The 24,088-nt window shown below is 54.4% G+C and overlaps 1 protein-coding gene across 2 annotated transcripts; it reads right to left on the bottom strand.

The window, feature by feature from the left end:
* Window positions 1-332: 332 nt before the first annotated feature.
* Window positions 333-17,004, bottom strand: SLC38A3 (solute carrier family 38 member 3). Of its 2 annotated transcripts, none has more exons than XM_049777362.1 (16): window positions 16,937-17,004; window positions 7,749-7,907; window positions 7,578-7,659; window positions 7,308-7,423; window positions 6,844-6,917; window positions 6,682-6,774; window positions 6,515-6,596; window positions 4,784-4,866; window positions 4,649-4,707; window positions 4,108-4,275; window positions 3,949-4,028; window positions 2,835-2,935; window positions 2,522-2,646; window positions 2,292-2,436; window positions 564-667; window positions 333-474 (listed from the first exon to the last, which is right to left on the bottom strand). In XM_049777362.1, exons 2-16 carry the CDS (start codon window positions 7,847-7,849, stop codon window positions 370-372), a joined length of 1,518 nt encoding a protein of 505 aa, XP_049633319.1. In that variant the 5' UTR covers window positions 7,850-7,907; window positions 16,937-17,004; the 3' UTR covers window positions 333-369. The 2 variants fall into 2 exon arrangements, with proteins under 2 accessions (XP_049633319.1, XP_049633320.1); XM_049777363.1 differs by having other exon boundaries at window positions 7,749-7,887.
* Window positions 17,005-24,088: the final 7,084 nt, after the last annotated feature.

Genomic DNA, 24,088 nt, shown 5'->3' with positions numbered 1-24,088 from the left:
TCTAGTTCTGCATGCTCCAGTAGGAGATGTGACAGTCCCCCCACCAGAGGCCACTGCTGGGCCTCAGTGCATGCAAATGTGCAGTAGGACAGAGGTTCTGGGGAGTTCTGAGGCAAGAGAATGAAAGTGGTGCTGAAGTCCCACCCTCCTCCCAGCTCAGGAAGCCCCTGCGCCTTAGGAACCCAGCAGGGTCGTGGTCTAAAGACTTTGGTCCTGGGCCCCTAACGAAAGTCTTCCACAGAGTGGATGTGGGGCAGACCAAACAGTCGTAGTGCTGACCACACCTCCCACACCTTTGCCCCCTGGATGTAGGAGCTGAGAAGTCGGGGTGGGTGCTGTTAGGACCAAGGAGGTGACAGAGGGGGTCTCCTAGTGGCTTCCTCCTTGCCGGCTAGTTCCTGAGGCCCAGTCAATGATGATGAAACTCAAACTCATGGTCATCAGCAGGAGGCCAAATACAGCAAAGCACAGGGCCTGCAAGGTCAGAAATCAAGGTTAAAGCTAAGGTTAGTGTAGCCCCAGAACCCCCACCTCCACACCACCGACCTCCAGGCCCTTCGCACCAGAATTTTGGGGATAGACTTAGCAGGTTCCTTCTCAGTGGGTACAATGCGGAAGTAGAAGCTGGCAGGGAAGATGAAGATGAGACACGGGGCAGATGTGGCACCTACAGCAGAGAAGGATTCATCAATGTTGGCTTGTTCTTAGCAAAGGTTCATTGAGGTCTGAATTTTTGGGGGGATAACACTCAGTAATGCTTAGGACTTACTACTGGCTGTGTGCTCTGTCTTGGTGGTACTTGGGGGACCCTATGTGATATCATTGATAACTTTGGGGTCAACTGCATGCAAAGCAAGTGCCTTAGCTCTTATATTTTCTCTTCAACCAGGGTCAAACTATAAAGTGTTCTTGGGGGGGGCACATCCGGAGGTACTCAGGGGTTACTCCTGATTCTGCACTCAACAATTACTCCTGGTGGGCTCCAGGGACCATTTGAGATGCTGGGAATGAAACCCAGATTGACTTGGTTCAGGGCTAATGCCCTACCTGCTGTACTATTTCTCTGGTCTCCAAACACTCTATATTGATTGAGGGATCCATCTTGTTATTTCACTAGAGTGCACTCCCTGATTCTAGAGAGCTGATCTGCCCATTCCCTTATTTTCTGTCAATCAAGATAGGACTCTAATACTGCTGGTGTCAGAGAATCTGTCAGTGAATCCAGTTGGCAAGGAGGAAAGGCAGGCAATAGCTCTTGGACTCCTGGATAGCTATGAGACTATTGAATCCTGAATAGAATGCTTCCTGAAAGTTTCTCCTTTTTTTGTTTTCGCTTTTGTTTTTGGGTCACACCGGAGGTACTCAGGGGTTATTCCTGGCTCTGCACTCAGAAATTGCTCCTGGCAGGCACTGGGGACCATATGGGATGCCAGGAATCAAGCCAGGGTTCGTTTCAGGTCAACTGCATGCAAGGTAAATGTCCTACCACTGTGCTATCTCTCCGGCCCCCACAGTCTCTCCATTATTTATGTCAATATATTCCTTTGTGCTGAAATTACTTTTAGTCAGATTTCAATCATCTAGAACCAAGAAAAATATTTTTGGGTTTGGTTTTTGAACCACATTGCTGGTACTCAGGATTACTCCTGGCTCTCTGTGCTTAGGAATTATTCCTGGAAGTCTCAGGGGAACCATACAGGATTCGGGGATCAAACCTGGATCAGACACTTGCAAGGCAAATTCCCCACAGCTGTACTATCGCTCCAGCCCCTAGTACCAAGACCCTTTGATCCAAGATACTCAGTACCAAAAGCTCTGTTAATTCCTAAAGAATTCAGCTGGGGAGTCAGACTCTTAAATAGGGTCCCCCAGAGATGTATATGAATTGTCTGATCTTCCAACTCAGAGGCTCAATGGAGACAGGACAGAGGACAGAGCATCAAACAATGATTACCTGATTCTGGAACCTAATAAATTCTCCCTATTTGTCAGGAGTTCAACTTTTCTATTTCCTTTGTCTACCTGAACCCAAGTTTCTCATAGGAAAAGTAGGGACAGGATCTAACAGGATCCTCTGTGAAGATCAATGAACCCTAGCTCAGTGATCCCCAACCTCAGTGAGAACAATTGTGGTGACAACTGCCATAGGACAACTGTTCAGATGGGAGTCTAAGCCCTGCAGCTGATTCTCTGCCATGGTTTAAATGCAGGATTCCAGTTTAGGGATCTACCATTGAAAAAGCCTCTGGGGTGGTACCCCACCTTCATACACCAGAGGGCCAGAATCTTACCGATAACCCCGAAGATGCCCAGGATGTTGGGAGCAAAGATGACCAGTAGGTTGATGCCAGTAAGCAGGATGACGGCAATGAGCACATGTCGCAGCCAGCTGAAGTCCCGGTTGGAGAAGAGCATCTGCTGGATGGCACGGCGCACCTGGGGGCCAGAGGGGACAAGTGAACAAGCGCTCAGGTGTCTGCCCCCTGATCCCATTGCTTCAGACTCCAGCCCACAGGCTTACCGGAAACAGGACAATGGGCACCGTGAGCGTGACAGCCGTCAGCACAGCCACGCGGACACACAGGATTAGCACGTCAAAGGGGTCCACCTTGCTGTAGGTATGCAGCAGTTCCGACTCTACCCCATCTGTGTGGCAGGCAGATGGGAAGGGGATCAGCAGGGGGCCTGGCTCCCATAGCTCAGTGTGGGGGGCATGGCAACCAGGCTCACCTCCATGGCTGCAAACCCACATACTGGGATGGGTGTCCCTGTACAGAGCCCTGGGTAACCCCTCACCCCCCCAGCTTGGCTTCTACCCCCACATCCAGCCGTACCATAGAAGGTGAGGTAGCCGAAGAGAGCAGCCAGGAAGTACATGACGTACATGACTGCGATGGAGATGTTCGAGATTTGCTGCATCTTCCTCTTGGTGGGGCTAGATGGGCAGCAGGGAGGGGATTAGTGCCAACCAAGCTGGGTCACAGGAGAGATTACCCCCCCCCAAGCTCCCCAAAACATCTGACAGTTGAGGGAGCCTCCCTCCTGCTCCCAACTCCCCCTTATAGCAGTCCTGAAAATCTTTGGGTGTTTGTTTGGTTTGGGGACACAGCCAGTGATGCTCAGAGATTACTCACGATGCATTATTCTAGTGCTTAGTGGACCATTAGTGGCAGCGGGGATTGAACTGGGATTGGCTGCATGCAAGGCAACCACCCTACCTGCTGTACTATTGCTCTTGCTCTATGTCCTAGAGATCTTTGGAAGTTCTTTTTTTTTTTTTTTTTTGGTTTTTGGGTCTCACCCGGCAGTGCTCAGGGGTTACTCCTGGCTCCAGGCTCAGAAGTCGCTCCTGGCAAGCATGGGGGACCATATGGGACGCCGGGATTCGAACCGATGACCTTCTGCATGAGAGGCAAACGCCTTACCTCCATGCTATCTCTCCAGCCCAAGATCTTTGGAAGTTCTTTTTTTTTTTTTTTTTTTTTTTTGGTTTTTGGGCCACACCCTGTGAGGCTCAGGGGTTACTCCTGGCTATGCGCTCAGAAGTTGCTCCTGGCTTCTTGGGGGACCATATGGGACGCCGGGGGATCGAACCGCGGTCCGTCCTAGGTTAGCGCAGGCAAGGCAGGCACCTTACCTCCAGCGCCACCGCCCGGCCCCTGGAAGTTCTTTTGGGAGATCAGCAATGGTCCCATTGGTCAGCAATTGGTCCCAAACAATGGTCAGTAGGTTCTGGGGGGCCCTCCTAAAAATACTTGGCCTGGCTGATAGTGCTGCTAGAAGTCATCGGGGACACTCTGCCATACTTGGGTACCATGGGGGGCCTGAAAAGTGCACCCACATGCCCAACATGTGCTCTACTGCTCTGAGCTGCCTCCAGGGATGCCTCCCCCAGGTCAGGTCACATTCATCTCGAGGCAGCTCCACCCACACCCCGAGGCCACCTACTCCTTGAGCTCAGTGTAGATAGGCAGCACCTCGGGGTGGCAAACGAAGGCAAAGGCCATGATGGGAATGGTGTACGCCGTCTGGGGAAATAAGGGACCATGTCAGCACAGCCCCCACAACCTGCCTGGGCCCAAGCCCCCACCCCCAAAGGGTCGGAACCTGAGTGTTGAGCATGAAGTATCTGGGGCTGCAGGCCTCGTCAGCCTCAGCGCCATGCTGCTGCCATGCCACCTCTTCCTGGGCGCCATCTTTGAGACTGAAGTTGCCGGTCATGTTAGCAGCATGTAGGGGCAGTGGGCAGGGCACTTGGAACTTTTTGTAGATAACCTGGTTCAGGGAGGGGAGGACAAGGGTTCAGGGCCAGACAGGCTGCAGAGGAAGTGAGGAATGACAGAGAAACCACGTCTAGATCTCTGACCAAGACTTGCCAGGATGACCTCACAACCCTCAGGGGAGGAATCTTCTAGAATGCCCGCCTGCCTCCCACTTTTTTGTTTTGTTTTGTTTTTTGGGGCCACACCCGGCAGTGCTCAGGGGCTACTCCTATGCTCAGAAATCGCCCCTGGCAGGCTCAGGGGACCATATGAGATGCCGGGATTCGAACCACCGTCCTTCTGCATGAAAGGCAAACGCCTTACCTCCATGCTATCTCTCCGGCCCCCCTGCCTCCCACTTTTGACCAGCCCTGAGGGTGACTCACTGCAATGAGAAAGAACACCATGCAGCTGAGGGAGAAGCCGCTGGAGTATCCCAGGTAACCTGCAAAGTGGGGGAGACTGTGAGGCTGGGGTCCCCCACCACACAGCCCCCTCGGGCCCTGGTTCCACCTGCTTACCGAGTTGCCGCATGAGTGCCAGCGGGAGGATGATGGTGATGGAGACCAGGATTACCAAGTAGTTCCCATTCATGTACCAGTCCCTGCGGAATTAAGGGGAGGCTCTAGCACCAGCTCTTAAAGCTGGGTTCCTCGCTTCTCGCTTCTACCCCAAGAAGAGTCACAGACTCATCCATAGTCAAGACTCCCCTGTCCGGTATGTTGCACTGGTGAAGGGGGTGTTCTTTTTTTTTGGTTTTGGTTTTGGTTTTTGGGTCACACCCGGCAGTGCGCAAGGTTTCCTCCTGGCTCTACGCTCAGAAATTGCTTCTGGCAGGCTCAGGGACTATATGGGATGCCGGAATTCGAACCACAGTCCTGGATGCAAGACAAATGCCCTACCTCCATGCTATCTCTCCGGCTCCCAATGGGGTGTTCTTTACATGACTGAACCCCAACTACAATCATATTTGTAATCATGGTGTTTAAATAAAGATATTAATAATAATAAAAAAAAACACTCTCCTGTCTCCATTTATCAAACAAGCACCAGTGTCATGGAGAGCTCAGTAGACCCCCAATGTTATGGAAGGGACCGGACGAATCTCAGACCCTGAGGGTTGGGTTGGGTCGGGTCGGGATGCACCTCTCTCAGAATGTGTTTGTGACAGACACACAGAGGTGGATATAATAGAAAACCTCCTGGGGAGCCAGAGCATAGCATAGCAGTAGGGCGTTTACCTTGCACGTAGCTGACCCAGGACGAACCTGGTTCGCCAAAAAAAGAAAAAATTAAAAAAAAAAAGAAAACCGGGACCGGAGAGATAGTATGGAGGTAAGGCGTTTGCCTTTCATGCAGAAGGATGGTGGTGCGAATCCCAGCATCCCATATGGTCCCCTGTGCCTGCCAGGGGCGATTTCTGAGCATAGAGCCAGGAGTAACCCCTGAGCACTGCCGGGTGTGACCCAAAAACCAAAAAAAAAAAAAAAAAAAAAAAACCTCTTGGGAGGGAAGCAGAGGGATAGCACAACGAGTAGGGCATTTTCCTTGTACATGGGTTTGATTCCCAGCATCCCATATGATTCCCTGAGCCTGCCAGGAGCAATTTCTGAGCTCAGAACCAGGAATAACCCCTGAATGCCACTGGGTGTGGTCCAAAAATCCAAACCAAAACAAAAAAACTCTCTTGGGATGGGGTCTTTTCCATGATGATCTCAGGGACTTACCAACCACCCAGATCCTCTGTGGTGCCCCAGAAAGGGAACCTGGGGACTTCGGGGGTAAAGCTGGCTTTCTGGGGAAGGCCCAGGGACTTGAGGGGGCCCCATAGATCCTGCCTGGTTCCTGCCTTCTGAATCCTTAACCTCTCAGCCTCAGCCCCGCTTGCCTGGCTGTCAACACCCCATCCATGCTGGCTAATTTGATGGGCAAGTGGGCAGCCTGGGGCTTACTGGAGAGCACGATCACCAAGGGGTGGCCAGGAATAACAGGTGTCAGAGCTAAGATCAGGGTCTCAGGCCTTCCCAGGTTCACAGGCTGCAGCCCACATCCTCAGGCCCACCTCACCCCACCCTGCCTCTGCTGCCCTTCCAAGGAGGGGTTTCCTTAGCATTAGTTCTGCTAGTCATTCTCTATCACCTGCTATCATTGTTGTCATTCCTCCCAGCAAGCCCTGCTTGCCCCTACAACCTGGATGGACACTGAGGGGGTCTCCCACCTTTCCCCACTTCCCTCCCGACCCTGGGGCTCACGAGGTTCGCTCCTCCAGGTTCAGGAAGGTCTGAATGACCAGGGGCAGCTCTGACTTGATGATGTACAGATAGCTGGACATGGCTAAGGGGGAAGAGGGGTGAGTCAGGGTAGGGGCAGCTGAGGCAACCAGCTCAGGGTGCCCACTGGCCCCCGATGCCCACCTCACCTCCAATGTTCTGCAGTATGATAGCGAGAGCTGCCGCCAGCTTTCCCGGGGTTCCGAAGGCACGGTAGCCCAGCTGCTCGTAGGCACGAATGCCTGCCAGGAAAGGAGTCAGGACCAGCCCCTAAGCCCCCCATCCCTTCTAAAAGCTGGGTTCAGGCTCACCCACGATTCCCGAGGACTTGAGTAGCAGGTGGATCGAGTAGCTGGAGAGCAGGGCGACTGCTGTGAGCAGGAACCTGGGTGGGAGTGGACAAAGAGAAGCCGCTGGGACACCCTGGACAGGCAGAAGCTGAGTTCTGGGACACTGTGATGAGGGAGTTCCGTTCCTCTAATAGGATGCATGTGGGCTCAGCAGGTCAGGACTAAAAGGGTCCCTGGAGTTCTTGGGACAAGCAGGTGGTAGGATGCAGTATCGGGGGACACATGGGAGATGTGATAGACCTCAGGCTGTAATGCTATAGGGTCCACAGGAAGTGAGGTCTGTTGGTCTGACGATGCCTGGTGTTTGTATCTGTGGTTTGAGCTAAGGGCAAGTGCCCAGACCTTCAGGGCGGTAGGCCAGGGAAATAAGTGGAGGCCATGTTTGGTGTCCTGTTGAGGCCCTTGGGGGTGTGGCAGGCACTCACAGGAAGAGGATGATGCCCGTGTTGGCCATGGCATAGGCGAGCCCCAGGATACCACTGCCCATGATGGCGTTGCTGAGGTTGAACACCGACATCCCGAATGACGTTTTCCCCTCAAACTGCGGGCATGGGGGAGAGCATTAGCAAGGCGCCGAGGCCATCACAGTGCCCCCCTCTCCATCCCTCAGCCTCCCACCGCAGCCCCAGAGCACCTCATGGCTGCACCCAAGCTCCCATGGGTGCCCCCGATCCTCCCTCGCTGCCCAGGCTCACGTCGGTGAACTGTGGCTCCTTGCTGGGGCCTTTCTGCAGGAAGCCCTCGCCTTCCACGCAGCTGCGTCGTGGGCCCTCCACCCTGTGGGCATGGCCGGGCAAAGCTCTTAGCTACCTCCCTTGCCCAACCTGCCCCCACCTTGAATCGGGGTGCCCAGACTTTGTACTCACCGATGGCTGCCGGTTGGAGGGCTCATGACTGGAAGGAGCCCCTCTGAGTGTTTGCCGTTGGGCACCAGCTCCACCATCTCTGTCTGCAGAGGTGCCTCCATGGCTCAGGGACCCGACCCCAGGAGTAGCAGCTCACACACTAATAACAAGTTTGCAGAGCTGCAACCCCCCCCCCCACCCAGTTATTTCCAGGCCCATGACAGCAATGCAGCCAGAGCACCCTAGAGGGGGTCATTTTTTAACACATGTGCACGTGAGCTTAACTTGCTGCCAGCTCCCTGGAATTTGTCTTGTGGGGGGATCTGGGAGATGCTGAGGGGGCCTGGGGCCACTCACAGACAGCCCTAACCAACTCAGTCTCACAGTTCAAGGGCCCAAAGATGCTCTGTGATGCCAGGAACCACCTGACCCACCCCAGTGATGCTCAAAGCCTCATGAGACACGCACAGGGATGCTAGGGGGTGGGATGGGGCTTGTGATGCTGAAGATTGAACTGGGGTCAGGTGTATGCAAGGCGAGGGCCCTGATTCCTAACTATTGCTCAGGATCCTATCCCAGACCTGGCTTCGGGGACACAGATCTCAGACACCAGGTGCTTCAGGATGTCCCACTAGAATACCTCGGTCAAGACAGGCAACCATTCCCCATACCAGCCCAGAAAGGCCCTGGGGGGGGCCACTGTTTTGCTGCTTGGGGAGAAGATTGGCAGGATGACCCGAGTTCATGGTCCATGGCCAGGCCCTGGGATGCTGGGCCCAGGCTCCCAACCTCACTCTGCAGGGAGGCCCTGGACCAAATCCCCATCTCTGACATTAACACTGGGAGACAGTTTCCTGTGCTCACCCTGTGTGCCAGGGGCCTCCTAGCCAACCTAGAATGGCACTGCCTGACGGCTAGAGGCCTCGGGAGAGGGTGAGGGCTGTGGGCCCCGTTCCCAGCTGCCCGGCGGGCACTGCTGGCATCCGGAACAAAAGGCCCTCTGTAGGCTGACCGCTGGCGCAGAGATCGGCAGGCGCACAGGCTGCCCCCCCACCCCCCAGGAGGCCTGAGGCGGCACTGGTGGCTGACACCTGGACCCTTCCCACCCGGCTGCGAAGGGCCCTCGGGGGCCTTCCAGGAAACTGGTGCCCCAGGGCCCAGTTTTCTGGGCCACACAGACCTTGCCTTCTGTACAGTCCTGGCTCAGGGTTCTGTTCTCCCTCAAGCTTCTCCTCCTCTGCTAGGGGAACCTCCACTCTGAGGGGCAGACCCTCTAGGAGTGGACTCTGAGCTGACCCCTCGACTTTTAGTGTCCCTGGCCAGGAGCTCAGGTCCTTGGTTGGTTAGAGAGAGACCTGTGCCCGTTGACTCACAGTGACATCTGTGAGGACAGTTTATTTACTTATTTTTAATTTGTTTTTTGGTTGGGGGGGGGTCACACCTGGCAGCACTCAAGGATTACTCCTGGCTCTGTGCTTCAGAAATTGCTTCTGGCAGGCTTGGGGGGGACCATATGGGATACTGGGAATCGAACCAGGATCCATCCAGGGTTGGCCTCGTGCAAGGCAAACACCCTACTGCTATGCTATGGCTCTGGCCCCTGTGAGGACATTCTGAAGGCCACCATGACAAGAGGTGAGGCCAAGATGAAGACCAGAGAGGGGTACACTGCTAAAGCCTGGGCCTGAAGTGCCAACCCACCCCCCTCTACCTAGCAATAGGGGTTCCTGTGCGGACAGTTGCTCTTCTGCATGGCGCCTGGTAACTCTCTCAAGTGTGGGGGCTGGCTGTCCTGATGGCACAGAGTGAAGACCCCAGGCATCTTGATCCTGGGGACCCCATGCCTGGACTCCCTCAACTAGCCTCTCCTTCATCTGGGACCATACTGTAAATTCTACCCTTCTGGCCCTGCCCCACTCAGGCTGGCCACTGAGATCAGCTAGCTCTCTCTCATCTCCTCACACGCCTGCCTGAGCCTCACTTCAGTGCCCTCTCCAAGGAGCTCAGTGGAGTGAGGGGGGTGCCAGAGCCACTTCTGAGGACCCCCTGGCACTCAGCTGCATTGCTCTTGCAGGGCTCCCAGCCTTGGGCAGGTTGGGACAGGCCCTGAGAGAGTGCTGAGACTGCAGCTGGACAGAGCACCCTTCTCTGCCCTGAGAACCTTTCCGAGCAGCCGGGCGGCCTCCAGAGAGACCATGGTCATGGCCCCATGATCAAGGTGTCTGAGGTCTTGGCTTCAGGGTCTCTAGTCCCCCCACAAAGACACTGGCCTATATCTTCCATTCTATTAGCATGACCACACCAGTCCCTGATGGGTTCAGGCTCTCTGCACCTCCAACGGCTCCCACACATAGGTCCCACCAGTGCTCAAGTGACTGTAAATATATAGTGACAAAAGTGCAAACACACATACCCAACTCCATCCTAAAGTTTCCACTGTGGGGCCACATGGTCTTGAGACCCCAAAAAAAGGCATTAACCTAAGACTTCTTAGAGGCAAACACATGAATGATTCTAAAGTCTTTTTGTTTTTGTTTTTGTTTTTGGGCCACACCCGGCAGTGCTCAGGAGTTACTCCTGGCTCTGCACCAGAAATCACTCCTGGCAGGCTCGGGGGACCACATGGGATGCCGGGGATAGAACCAAGGTCTGTAATGGGTCAGTCACATGCTAGGCAAATGCCCTACCACTGTGCTATCACTCGGGCCCCTGGTTCTAAAGTTCTAAGCAGGAGTCTCCAGTTGGAAATAGGAAAGAGACCTTGGCACAGCAAAGGGTGGGATGAAGGTTTTGTGGCCATAGGCTACCAGCCTTAATCGCCAGGTCAGTGCCTGGACTTTAGTCCTGCACAGGGAGGGGGCTGGAGGTCAGGGAGACCGACTTTGGACTCAGATGTGAAACTTTAGCCATTCTGAGGCTAGAAACATTCTCTCCCCTCCTCTTTTTTGGGGTGGGTTGCGGATGGGGAGGGTCTGATGATGCTCAAGTGACTGTATGTAGTGCCAGGCATGCTTCAAGCAAGCATGAACTCCACTTCTCTGAACATCTCTCAACCCCTAGAAGAACCCCTAGTTTTTTGGGTTGGGGCCACATTCATGGTGATTAAGAATTATTCCTGGCTCTATGCTGGGTCACTCCTGGCAGAGCTCAAGGGCCATGTGGTGTTGAGAACAGGGTCCAGGCCTCCTACATGCACAGCATGCACTTAGCCAGTTTAATTGCTCTCTGGCCCTGGAAGTTCATTTTTGAGTTTCTCTCCTCAGGCCTATCACCTCTGAGGCTCCTTTGCATTAAGAAGTCTGGGGCTCTTTTTATGACTGAAACCCAACTACAATTATTTTTGTGATCACGGTGTTTAAATAAAGATATTATTTAAGAAAAAAATAGTCTGGGTAACTTGGGCCGGAGCAATAGCACAGTACTTGCCTTGAACAAGGCTGACCAAAGACGAACCTGGGTTCAGTCCTCAGCATCCCATATGGTCCCCTGAGCCAGGAGTGATTTCTGAGTGCATATCCAGGAGTAACCCCTGAGCATCACTGGGTGTGGCCCAAAAACAAAACAAAAAAATAAGAAGTCGGGCCGGGAAGGTGGCGCTAGAGGTAAGGTGTCTGCCTTGCAAGCGCTAGCTTAGGACGGACCGTGGTTCAATCCCCCGGCGTCCCATATGGTCCCCCCAAGCCAGGGGCGATTTCTGAGCGCATAGCCAGGAGTAACCCCTGAGCATCAAACGGGTCTGGCCCAAAAACCAAAAAAAAAAAAAAAAAAAAAAAAAAAAAAAAAGTCTAGGGAACCTAACTGGGGTCTGGCCCAGAGTTGGCAGAGCCCAGATGGATACATAGAGCCTGGTCCTCCTGCCTTGCTGTGTGATCCTGGACAAAGAACTCACTCTTAGGCCTTCAGGGTTCAGTGCTCCCAGGTGCATGAAACCCGGGGACAGGAGCCTCCCTGAAGTCTTTCCCCCAGAACAAGCCCGGGGCCTCCTGAAAGGGATCAGAGGTCAAGGTGGAAAGATCATTGCAACCTTGATCGGGTCACCAGTGTGGTGTGTGTCTTGGGTGCCACACGGGCTACCGGGGCAGTCAATCGATGGCCAGGTCATTGCCCCAGGCCTATTTGCTTTGTGGGGAGATAAGGGCTGGAGCAGGCAGGAAGCTGAGGTGCGGGTAACGCCCGCCCACGCCTGGCATCACAGGGTGAGAATTCGGCAGGCACACCTCAGCAGGTGTTGGGGTTGGCTAATTAAAGATTCCCAGGTCTGGGAATCCAGGCCGCAGCGGGGCTGATGCTTATGTCAGCCGCGGTGGGACGCGTGTCTCTCTGCCCAGATCCAGGTTCTTCAAGTCCACAGGGCTCTGAGCCCTACTGTTCTCTCTTGTGCTCAGGGACACGTGTGTGTGCATGTCAGAGCACATCTGTGACAGCCACACTGTCTTTCTCCCCACCCCACAGCCACACGCACAGTGGAAGCACAAACCACCCACTCCAAAAACTTGCTTTCATGGTCCCCACCTTCACTCAAGTCCAGATCTCAAGGGAAGAGAGAGTGGTCTGGCTGTGGGCCCTGTTGAAAGGTCACTTCGGTCGCTCAGGTATGTGGGAACCTGATTTCAGCTCACTCATCCTCACTGCTCTCTCTCTCTCTCTTTTTTTTTGGTTATTGGTTTTTGTTTTTTTGGGCTACACCCGGCAGCATTCAGGGGTTACTCCTGGCTCTGTACTCAGAAATCACTCCTGGCAGACTTGGGGGACCATATGGGATGCCTGGAATCTAATCAGGGTCTGTCCTAGGTCAGCCATGTGCAAGGAAAATATCCTACCACTGTGCTATTGCTTCGGCCCTACTGCTTTTTGGTTGGGACAAAGTGCCCCTCTTGGCCTGGCATCCCTCTGCTCTTGTTGGGACTGAGGCTGCCCCTGGAGACACAGAATTCACACTGAGCTGAAGAGCAGCGTCCCCCAGACACAGACACGGAGACATATGGGAGCAGATGGCAGTGGTCAGGGTGTAAGGGTAGGACATGTTAGGGGGTGTCAGAACTGGGGGAGGGGAAGAAAGATAGTAGGGTGCCTTGCATATGCCCAACCCAGATTTGAATCTCTAGGACCACTTATGATCTCTAAAAACTGCTGGGAGTGATCCCTGAGCTCAGAATCAGGAGGAGTAAATCCTGAGTACCACCAGATGTGGCCCACTACCCTAAGGAAAAAAATACAAGAGGGTTGGAGCAATATCACAGTGATAGGGCATTTGCCTTGCACACTGCTGACCCAGGATGGACCCGGGTTCAATTCCCGGCATCCCATATGGTCCCCTGAGCCTATCAGGAGCAATTTCTGAGCACAGAGCCAGGAGCAACCCCTGAGTGCCATCGAGTGTGGCCACACACACACACACACACACACACACACACACACACACACACACACACACATCAAAACACAAGAAAGGGAAAGGAAACTAAGCTAATCCACAGTCAACATTATGATCCCAGGGATTTAGTCCTCATCTGGGCTCTCCCATGATCAGCAACACCGAGTATGGGAGTGTGTGTCCCACAGCCAGCTGTGCACTGGGGGGAGGTCTGCAGGAGGGCCAGAGGAGGGCAGGCAATCCTGGCAGGTTCATGAGTCTTAGCCCCAGTTCCCTGGCCCTGGTATGGGGGCCTTTGCATCTGTGCCCTGGGTATGCGGAAGTGTCTAGGAGGATCTGAAGGGCTCTGCGGGAGCCGGAAAATAGACTTTCCTGTGAAGGGTACATTTTCTAGACACCCGCAGATGCTCAGAGCTAGGCCTCGCCCCAGCCACGTAGGCCTTCTTCACAGCCGCCATGGACCCTCCTCGCTCAGCTGCCCCCGGGAGGTTGCAGCTGGGACCTGGGTTCAGGCTGGGCCTGAGCCAGCCGCAGTCCCTCCCTCCCTCCTCTGCCAGCCTGCTGAGAGGGACGTGCGGCCCAAGTACCCAGCTGAGGCGAAGGACAGGACATCACGTGTCTGTGGCCCCCCGGGGGGCAGGGGAGACCCCGAGCCAGCCAGTCCATTCTCCTCCCTGCTGACCCGGAATCCCCTGGAGGCGGCCAAATATTTGGACAGCCGGACTTCTGGCCCCAAAGAGAGCTGGAGCAGGGGCCTGGGGCAACTCAGGACTCTTCGGAGACCCCGATGGAGGGGGCGGGAGGGACGGGCTAAAGAGGTCAGCCTAAAAGACAGGCGCCATCCCACACCAGGAAGAAACAGGGGAGGGGGGGTAGACAGGGAGAGCAAACACTGCGTGCAGAGACTAATCCAAGCTGACTGACAGAAGCACAAGCACAGGGAGAGAGATGGCGAGGGAGAGAGCAGAGCAAAAGAAAATACAGAGAGAAAGAGGGAGGTGCACACATCAGCAACAGTCAGATGGAGAAGGGCAAGCAAGACTTGGCAAGAGAAGCCACATAGACAGAATGTCCCAGGGGCCGGAGAGATAGCATGGAGGTAAGGCGTTTGCCTAGCATGCAGAAGGACGGTGGTTCGAATCCCAACATCCCATAAGGTCCCATGAGCCTGCCAGGAGCGATTTCTGAGCATAGAGCCAGGAGTAAGCCCTGAGCGCTGCTGGGTGTGACCCCCCCCCACCAACATAAACAACACAGAGTGTTGCAAAGAAGCAAGGGGAGAGGGAACCAGAGGCTCAGGGAGGGGACAGTCCTCCCTGTGGACTTCAAGGAGAGGCCTGCCCCTCCAGACTGCCCCAGCACTTCCAGGTCCTCTCCAGTAGGTCAGCTCTCTCATCAGGGCCAGAGACATGTAAAGAGGAGGACCTTTGGGGAAGGCACAGAGGCCTCTGGCCCCCAGCAATCTTCTGTCAAAGGACGGGAAAGGCAGGGAGGTGATGGCTGCTGGGTTGAGCCCTGTCCTCAGCTCCAGGCACCAGTGCAGACGTGCCGGCCCGAGGCTGTGTACAGGACGTGGCCCGCAGAGCGGAAATTCAAAGCCAAGCCACCCCAGGTCGCTGGCCGGAAAGCCCCTCCTGACCCAGCAGCTGGTCCTTTCCTTGAGCCCCCAGAAGTCCCACCTGGACCTCCAGAGTCCCCCACCCATCAGTCCTCTTGTCTAGAGTCAAAGGCCAGCCCTACACTAGCTGGAGAGAGTGTTCCCAGAACAAGTAGGTGCTCAGTAAATGTTCTTGGAACACAGTTGTTCAAGACCCTGCAATCCCAGACCCATCTCACTTGCTCGAAGTGGGCCTGGGCCCTGTTCCTGAGGGAAACCTATCCTACTGCAACATAGGGACACATTTCCTCAGCTTGTGGGGTGGTGGTGGTGCTGGGGATTAAACCCAAGCTTCCCAAGGCCAGGCAACTCACTAAGCCACGTCTCCAGATCTATTTCTGCTTTCTGCACGCATGAAAGTCAAAACTCTACCTGCCCAGCAACTCCCTGCTGCCCTCAAACACGCTTTCTCTTTAATCTGACTGCTCATCGTCCCAATCAGCCCAGACTTCCAGGGTAAGCTCCTTGCAGCTCAGAACCCTTTCAGCCACTAACCCAGAAACCAACTACCATCAGCCAGCCACTCTCTTGCTTCTCCATGTGTCCAAGCCCTCTGCCAAGGATAGGAGCCACTAACTCTCAGGGGCTGGTCACTGAGAGCCCTTGTCTGTGGGAGTGGGGAAGGGACCTGATCTGAAAAAAAAAAAAAAAAAAAAGGGCCGGCGAGGTGGTGCTAGAGGTAAGGTATCTGCCTTGCAAGCGCTAGCCAAGGAAGGACTGCGTTCGATCCCGAGGCGTCCCATATGGTCCCCCCAAGCCAGGGGCAATTTCTGAGAGCTTAGCCAGGAGTAACCCCTGAGCGCCAAACGGGTGTGGCCCGAAAAACAAAAAAACAAAACAAAACAAAACAAAACCAAAAAACCAGCAATCAGCAGAGCAGGGCTGGAGAAGTTAGTGAGGACGTGGCTTCATGGGCTGAGCACAAAGGTCTGAAACACACAACCTCAGTTTCCTTGGCAGCTCCACTGCCTGGCCTAGACCTTCATCAGGAGAAAGATTTCCCAGTCTGATCTAGAATTCCAGGCCCATTGACCAGTATCTAAAACTCACCCATACTTTTACCTCCCTGCTCCCTGCAGGAAGTCATGCTGGCATAGAACCATCACTCCACTCTCAAGAATGGAACTCAAGATCATGCTAGCTTTCCATATGACCTAGATAGGCCCTCGAAGGTTCTGAAGTTCTGAGCCCCAGTACAGATCAGGTAGTGAAGGGAAGAGAGGCCTGTCCCCCTTCCTGGGTCAGCGGTGGCCCAAGGCCACTTGGTGGGTCAAAGAGTGCATGCATGGCTCTGGATGGAGATGTCCCCCTCGTCACAGACACCTCTATCTTCGTGTCCTGGAGGTCGGACCTGGGTTCGGGTCACCTCTGGGGGGTGGGTGGGTGGGTGCAGATTCGCACAGGCCCCGCCCTGCGCCTCCTCCTCCCCTGGTGTCAACAGACGCAGGCGGTGGCGACAGCCAATGGAAGAGGCAAGTCTGCCCTGGGCGGGCTTCTGCAAACCGAGTCGGATCTCAAGCAGGGGTGCAAATCGGGGGGTCCACGCTGCCTGAGAGCACTGGGCAGCAGAAGAGCATACAGAGCCAGCGATGCCCGGGAACCACACTGCCTACTGCACCGCGCCCAAGAGCACGGACTCAGGGACCCATAGGATCCGCTCAGGGCGCATGGACAGCCTTGCTGTGTCCTCAAAGCCCATGACCCAGGGATGGGAGCTAGACAGACCCCGATTTGGAGGCGTGCCAGCGCATCGATTGCCCAGCAGGTGCCCGTCGTTGGCGCAGCACTCCAGAACTCACTCACTTTGGGTCCCTCTTAGCCTCCCTGGACGGATCCTCTGCAGCCAGGGGACACTTGGGGGAAGGCTTGAGTCCCCTGCAAAGTGTCCTGTGGTTTCAGCCTTGTGCTGTTCCGACACCTCCAGACGTCAGCTAGATGCCTCCTAGCCCCATAGACATCTCCCACTCGTCCCTCCCGGTCCCCAGCTCAAGTTACCCAGCCTGTGGCATCTCCAGGCGCAGGGCGCGCGTGGCTCTGGCTCCTGGAACCCGTGGCTCCTGCAGGGAGGAGACTGCAGGACCAGGGAGCTGTCCGGAGCCTGGTGTGGACGGGAGGGGAGGAAAGGCTGGGCCCCCCAGAGGCCCCCCAGGCTGGTGGCTTTCGTGCCCCTGGCTTTACCTGGCCTTGCGCCTCGGGAGTCGGGGCGCTGCGCTCCGCCGGAGTCGGTGCCGTCAGCTCTGCGGGCGCACAGCTCAGCGGCGGGGGATGAAGGGCGCCCGGCCCCGCCCCAGGCCCGCCCCCCGACCGCCAATCCCCGGCGGCCCACAGGAGGAGGGGCCGGTCCCTCAGGAGCTGGGGACACCCGGCCCTAGCCAGAGGGGTGGAGGGGTGCCCAGGGGTCCCCTCTGGAAGAGAACGATGCCCTCTGCGAGGGGCTCCTTGAGGTCTGGTGCGCACCGGGGAGAAAAGCTCCAGTGCCAAGCTGAATCTCTTTTTGAGATCTCTGGGTACCCCCGTGGGCTTTGCCCCCAGCTGAGCCCGCATCGCCTGGTGCCAGCCAGGAGGTCTTCAGCCCCAGAAGTGGCACAGGGCAAAGCTTAACCTGAGTCCTGAGCGAAGGGCGCATTGGGCGGGGACGCTCAGGGCTAACCTGGGCCTCACCTTTCTGGGCTGACCAAGAGAGGCAGCCAGTGGGCTGGAGAGGAACTTAGTTGGCATCTCTGTGTCCCCGAGGATTCTGGGGGCTGGAATAGAGGGTCTAAGTGAGGGCAGAAAGGGGGCTTGCCTGAAAGTTCCAGGGTCAAATCCACTCTTGATTTCCTAGGAGCAGAGGAGCTGGCCTTTGGGCAGGGGTAGGCCCTACCCGACCTGGGGGACTGGGCTCCTTGAGCAAAGGGTGTTTTTTTATGTTTGTTTGTTTGTTTGTTTGTTTTTTGTTTTGTTTTTGGGTCACACCCGGCAGCGCTCAGAAGTCACCCCTGGCAGGTTTGGGGAAATCATATGGGATGCCGGGATTCGAACCGGTGCCTGTCCTTGTTGGCCACGTGCAAGGCAAACACCTTATAGCTGTGCTATTGCTCCAGCCCCTGAGCATAGGGTTTAAGGAGACCCTGTTCTTGACTGTGAATTCCAAACCCAGCCCCGCAGGCCTCTCTTCCTAAGCCTTGTTGGAAGAGGAGGGTAGTGGGGCTATAAGTCCCCCAGATCCAGCTGGGAAGGAGCTGGGGTAGGCCTTGACCCTGGAAAGGGACCAGGTGGGGAACCACTCAGGACAAGTGTGCCCCTTGCCTCTCAGCTACCGACTGATCCAATTAATCCGGTGGCCTCTGCTCTTCCAGCCACAGAGTGTCTTCGGGTCTTGTCTCCTAGAACCTGACCTGACCCTTTCTTGCCCAGAGCTGGATTCTCTTCTGCTGATTCACTGACTCCACTGTGGTACCTCAGTTTCCCTTTATGGTACCAGGAAATAGCTCTTTCCCCCGACTTGTGAGGAGTCAGGGAAGGGGTAGCTGGGAGGCAGGGGACTAGGTTTAGGACTGAAGAGAAAAGTTAATAGCATGGTGATGGGCCCCAAACCTCTCATCACCCTAGTGTGTCCCATAGGCGGCTAGGAAGGAGGACCCTTCCTCCAGCATTTCCTCTGGGCTCAGGTCTGGTGCGCCCGCCCCTAGAGCAGAGCTTACTTTATAGATTTTGAGAAGTCTAAAACTCCCAACTTCAAAGGGGCTTGAGGACTGGCCACAGGTCTCTGCACCTCCTCACCGTAGACACCCCACATGTTCAGCAGAGCGCTTTTTGCAAAGGGTTGGGTGCTCCCACTGGCCATTCCCAGGGTCACCCAACGTATGGGTGTTGGGGTCTTCCGTCCAGACTGAAGAGAGCAGGGGCTGGATGGCTATGGGAGCTCAGGAGGCAGCATGATGTGGGGTCCCTGGGCTGGGCGGGGGAGGGACGGATGTTTGTTGATGCTAGGCCTGGTCCTGCGCCAGGACAAACATAGCTCCCAGGTCTTTCCCGCCACCTGCCGAATCTCCCAGCCCAGACTGTGGTGACCGAACAGCTGGCAGGGGGCTGTAGCTAGCTCTGACAGCCACCCTGCACCTTCTCTCCCTGTGGCCAGAGGAGATGTTACTCCTGCAGCGGAGCCATGACCAGCTGCTGAGTGTGGGGGTGCAAGGACCTTTATCTCAGCCTCCAGCCTGGTCCCCCCCCCATCTCTGAAAATTGAGACCTCGGCTGAGAGAGTGCCAGACACATGAGGTGGTTCAGTGGGATGGTGGAATGGAGGGTCCTGGCTACCTACCCTTTGCTCTCAGGCTTCCTCTTTAGTCTTGTCCTTGCATTCTCCAGCCGGTTGCCCATCTCACCTGTCCCCTTTTCCCCTGACACATCAACCCCATAGCACTCAGACCCTCCATAGGCCTGTTCACCTCCAACCCAGAACCCCCTCATGAGCAGACCACCAGTGTCCTCGCACCCCTCTGCCTTACACCTCGCTGGCTTCCCTAGTTGGCAACCCCACCACCCCTGAGGCAGATTAGCCACCATGCACACACTTATGCCTGCATCCATGCACACATGTTCCCACTGAACATGCCAGCTTGACCTCTTGGATCCATGCCCATCTGGCTCCCTGCCCTGTCCCACCTTCTTAGAAATTATTTCTCATCGTTCACCCGAAGAGCCCTACCAGCTGCTGTTTCCGCATGCAACCACTAAGTTTTCCTTGACAACCTATCTTGGGGCATCCTTGGTGTCTCCAGAACTTTCTGACCTGTCTGGACTGAAAGCCCCTTATAAGCACAGGGTGTGACTCAGGAAGAGCCTGGGGAAAAGGGGGCCTGGTGCAATAGGGCTTCTGCCTTGCAAGCAACTGACCCAGGATGAACCTGGGTTCGATTCCAAACGGTCCCCAGAGCCAGGAGTAACCCCTGCGCTTCACCGGCTGTGGCCCCAAGACCAAATAAAATAAAATAAAAAGAACCTAGGGAAAAGGGACTTGTGGGCTGGGCTTTGCCAAGGGGAAGGAGGACAGGTGTCTGGTGAGTCTTCGCGGGCCTGTGGTGCGTCTGCAGCAGGAGGGCTGTGTGCAATGCAGACAGAGTTTGGAAGCTTGGATGGAGTGGTCCTTCTCCCACTAACCCTCAGTGGAGCTTCCTACCCTTGGCTCAGCTCAGTGCATGGGAGGGTCCTCTGTGGACCCAAGGAGAATTATGGTAAGGGTGAGTCAAGGTGGACAGAACAGAGGGACCCCTCTTGTCAATTCTGTCCCTGGCGTAGGTCCCCCAGAGTTAGTGATCCCTTGGCTGAGGACTGCCCTGCCACCTCCCCCCTCCTGCTGCCCAGGATCTGGCAATCGGCTTCTCTGGCCACTGAAGCGGCTTAATGAGTCCAGGTCACATGGGCCGTGCTCCTGCCTTGGGGGAGGGCCCGAACCCCCAGTGGCCACACGGCCCGGCTCTGACGTCAGCAGCATTAACCGGCCACTGGTCTTCTCTAATCTCTGCTCAGTGGCCAACCAGGTTAGTCCCGTCAGAGCCAGAGCAGAAGGCTGCAGGCTGCGAAGGCCCTCAGGGGCACCTTGAAGCTAAGGGTCAGGCAGGGATAGTGGTTAGAGGTGCCCTCAGTCTATGCCCTCGCTCTGGGGCTGGGCATCAACTCTAGGCCAGCTGTCTCTGATCTTCTGCTCTGGGCTGTGAATCAGACATGGGGTACCTATGGCATCTGTTTCTCAGTGTGTAATTAGACCTGTGGGGAAATGAGGGGTGGTGACAAAGAGGCTTTGGACTGGAGAGCTCAGCAGTCCCACAAGTGCTCCCCATGGCCAGGGAAACTGGGGGCCAGTGTCGCAGTACACAAGCTCCAGCAGGGCCAGTTCTGAGCCCCAGACCTTGCACTGAGACATGCTCAGGGCCAGAGTTCCTGCAAGGCTGGGAAGAGCCCCGCCCCCATGTCTAGGCTTCCCTTGTCCAGAAAGATGGACACTCTTACAAACTGCTCAGGTAAAGGGTTCAGAGTAGAGAGGAACAAACCCAATTGAACCAGGCCTGCCTCCACACCACCCAGTGGGGGTTTTGAACCTCTGCCCTGGCCCTGTCCTCCCCTTAGTCTTCTGAACATGTATGTGCAGAGCTGCCCACATGTGTGTTATCTCCCTAAACCTTCAGAGGGCCCTTTCTCTGGTCCCCCAGCTCAGCACTCTCCCCCAAATCTGGACTTTGAGGACACTTCTCTGCCCTGCCCAGCCCAAGTGCCTATCTTATATCTCCGCCAAAGGACCACAGTTCCAGAAAATTCTATCCCTCCAACACTTCTTTGTAGCCTGGGAACATCACAGGCCTGTGGGCAGCCTTACAGAACCAGAATGACTTGTCCCATGGGCTTATGAGACTACAGGCCTATTCTTCATGGATGCAGCCCCTCTGCCTGCCTTTTGTGCTTGGTTTTGTTTTGCTGTGTTTTTTTTGTTTTGTTTTGTTTTTTTGTTTTTTTTTTGGGGCCACACCTGGCGGTGCTCAGGGGTTACTCCTGGCTGTCTGCTCAGAAATAGCCCCTGGCAGGCACTGGGGACCATATGGGACACCGGGATTTGAACCAACCACCTTAGGTCCTGGACCAGCTGCTTGCAAGGCAAACACCACTGTCCTATCTCTCTGGGCCCGCTGTGTTTTATTTTTGGAGCCATGCCCAGCAATGCTCAGGGCTTACTCCTGGCTCTACATTCAGGTATCACTCCTGGCAGGCTTAGGGGATCATATGGAATGCCAAGGATCAAATTTGGGTTGGCTACATGCAAGGCAAGTACCGTACCTACACTACTATTTCTCTATCCTATCCTTTTGTTTTGTTTTGTTTTTGGGTCATACCCAGTGGCGCTCAGGGGTTTCTCCTTGCTCTGTGCTCAGAAATCACTTCTGGCAGGCACAGGGGACTATATGGGATGCTGGGATTCAAACCACTGTCTGTTCAAGATCATCTGTGTGTAAGCAAATGCCCTACCACTGTGCTATCTCTCTAGCCCCCTCCCTCCTAATCTAGAGAGATCCATACTACCTCTATCATCCTGCCCTTCTGCATGTCTTATGCAAAATGCTACTGATTTGTTTTTCCAGAATTTTTTTAACTGTTGATTTTTATTTTTATGAAGCCAGGAAGGTAAAACTAAGAATCCTGTATTAGGGGGCCGGGCGGTGGCGCTGGAGGTAAGGTGCCTGCCTTGCCTGCGCTAGCCTAGGACGGACCGTGGTTCGATCCCCCGGCGTCCCATATGGTCCCCCAAGCCAGGAGCAACTTCTGAGCGCATAGCCAGGAGTAACCCCTGAGCGTCACAGGGTGTGGCCCAAAAACCAAAAAAAAAAAAAAAAAAAAAAAAAAGAATCCTGTATTAGGGTCAGAGCTATAGCAGAGTTCTTGTCTTACACAGGCTGACCTGGGTTTGATCCCTAGCATCCCATATGCTCCCCCAAACCTACCAGGAGTGATTTCTGAATGCAAAGGCAGGAGTTAACCCCTCAGAGCTGTCAGGTGTGGCCAAAATTTTTTTGTTTTGTTTTAGATACTTGAAAAAGAGTTAAGCTTAAAATGATATAATGAATTTTTGGGCCAGAGTCATGTCTCAAGCACTTGCCTTGCCTGAGCCATCCTAGGACAAACGGCAGTTTGATCCCCTGGCATCCCATATGGTGCCCCAAGCCAGGAGCGATTTCTGAGCACAGAGCCAAGAGTAACCTCTGAGCATCACTGGGTGTGGCCCAAAAACAAACAAACAAACATGATATAATGAGTTTTAATATATTTACTTTCAACATTTTCAATGAGTTTTTCAACTACATTAATCTCCTATTAAAATGTTAATTGTAGGCCTGGAGTGATAACACAATGGGTAGGGCATTTGGCCTGCATGAGACTGACCCTGGATTGATCCCTGTACCTGATATGGTCCCCTGAGCCCACCAGAAATATTCCCTGAGTTCAGAGCCAGGAGTAAGCCCTGAACACCACTGTGTGGTTTTCAAACAAAAATGAACAGAAAACCAAAAATCTCTATAGGCTAAGTACATACTTTGCCTAGGGATGGATTGGGTTTAATCCATACCATCACGTGATCCTCTGAGCACTGAGCCTGCCAGGAGCGATTTCTGAGCGTTGAGCCAGGATTAACCTCTGAGCACTGCCGGGTGTGACCCCCCCAAAAAAATCACTCCTGACTTAGGGCAATATATGAGACACCGGGGAATTAAACCGAGGTCTGTCCTAGGTTAGCTGCATGCAAGGCAAATGCCTATCACTTGTGCCACTGCTTTGGCCCAGGGGCAAGGGTGTTTTTGCCTTTTATGTGTCAGATCTAGGTTCAAACCTCAGCACCTTATATAGTACCCTGAGCCCCATCAGGAGTGACCCCTGAGCCCAAACCCAGAAATAAGTGTGAGTACTGCTGAATATGGCAGAAACACACACACACACACACACACACACACACACACACACACACACACACACATAACTGTGGAACAATAGTACAGCAGATAGGGCACTTGCTAACTTGAGCTGGATCCATAGCATCCCATATGGACCCTGAACCACCAGAAGTAATTCCTGACTGTAGAACTGAATAACCCTTGAGCAACATCAGATGTAGCCCCAAACACACAGACAAAATACAAAACATAAGAGTGGCCAGATGTTGCATTAAATAATTAATGATGGCGCTGGATAGAGGTGGATGGATTGAAGGATGGAGGCCTTTGTCCTTAGGCCCCGGCCACGTGGCTCCGCAACCCCTATCAACCGGCGGGTCTGGGGTCCAGGAAAGCGACGGGTATTGAACTCACTCACAGACAGGCATCAGGAAGCATTAACTTTATTCATACCCTATCCACCACATGTGTGGTCTCTATCATAACCTTTCAAGCACAGCCATTCTTCGCTAGCTCTGCATCTTAACTCCTTTCAGCCATCTTCCCTTTTACCTCCATGCTGGCCAAAGACCAGAAGTGCGAGAGCCAGCCGAAAGCCATGGCATCCTTCTCCATCCAGTTCCATTTTTAATTATTTAATGCAACAACTGGCGCTTGAACTGTGATTTGAATCCTGGACCCAAGAAAACAGCGAATATGGTGAGATTTCTGCTATTCTGTTTGATTTTGGCTCTTTTCAGATGGAGTCAGCCCAAAGTGTTTGGCCACATGAAGCCATGTTCCAAGATGGCCGCGACCCCTTCTAGGGGCAAAAATATCAGTGAAACAGGGGAGTTGAAAACGTGTATCACTCCCATCCAAGACTCAGGACTGAAACTTTGTTGCCGAAAATCCTTTTTCCAAAAACCTCGGC

Source organism: Suncus etruscus, chromosome 7, assembly GCF_024139225.1.
Source record: "Suncus etruscus isolate mSunEtr1 chromosome 7, mSunEtr1.pri.cur, whole genome shotgun sequence".
Taxonomy (NCBI): domain Eukaryota; kingdom Metazoa; phylum Chordata; class Mammalia; order Eulipotyphla; family Soricidae; genus Suncus; species Suncus etruscus.
Note: the sequence above shows the minus strand (reverse complement) of the source record. Positions and strands in the feature narration are given on the sequence as shown.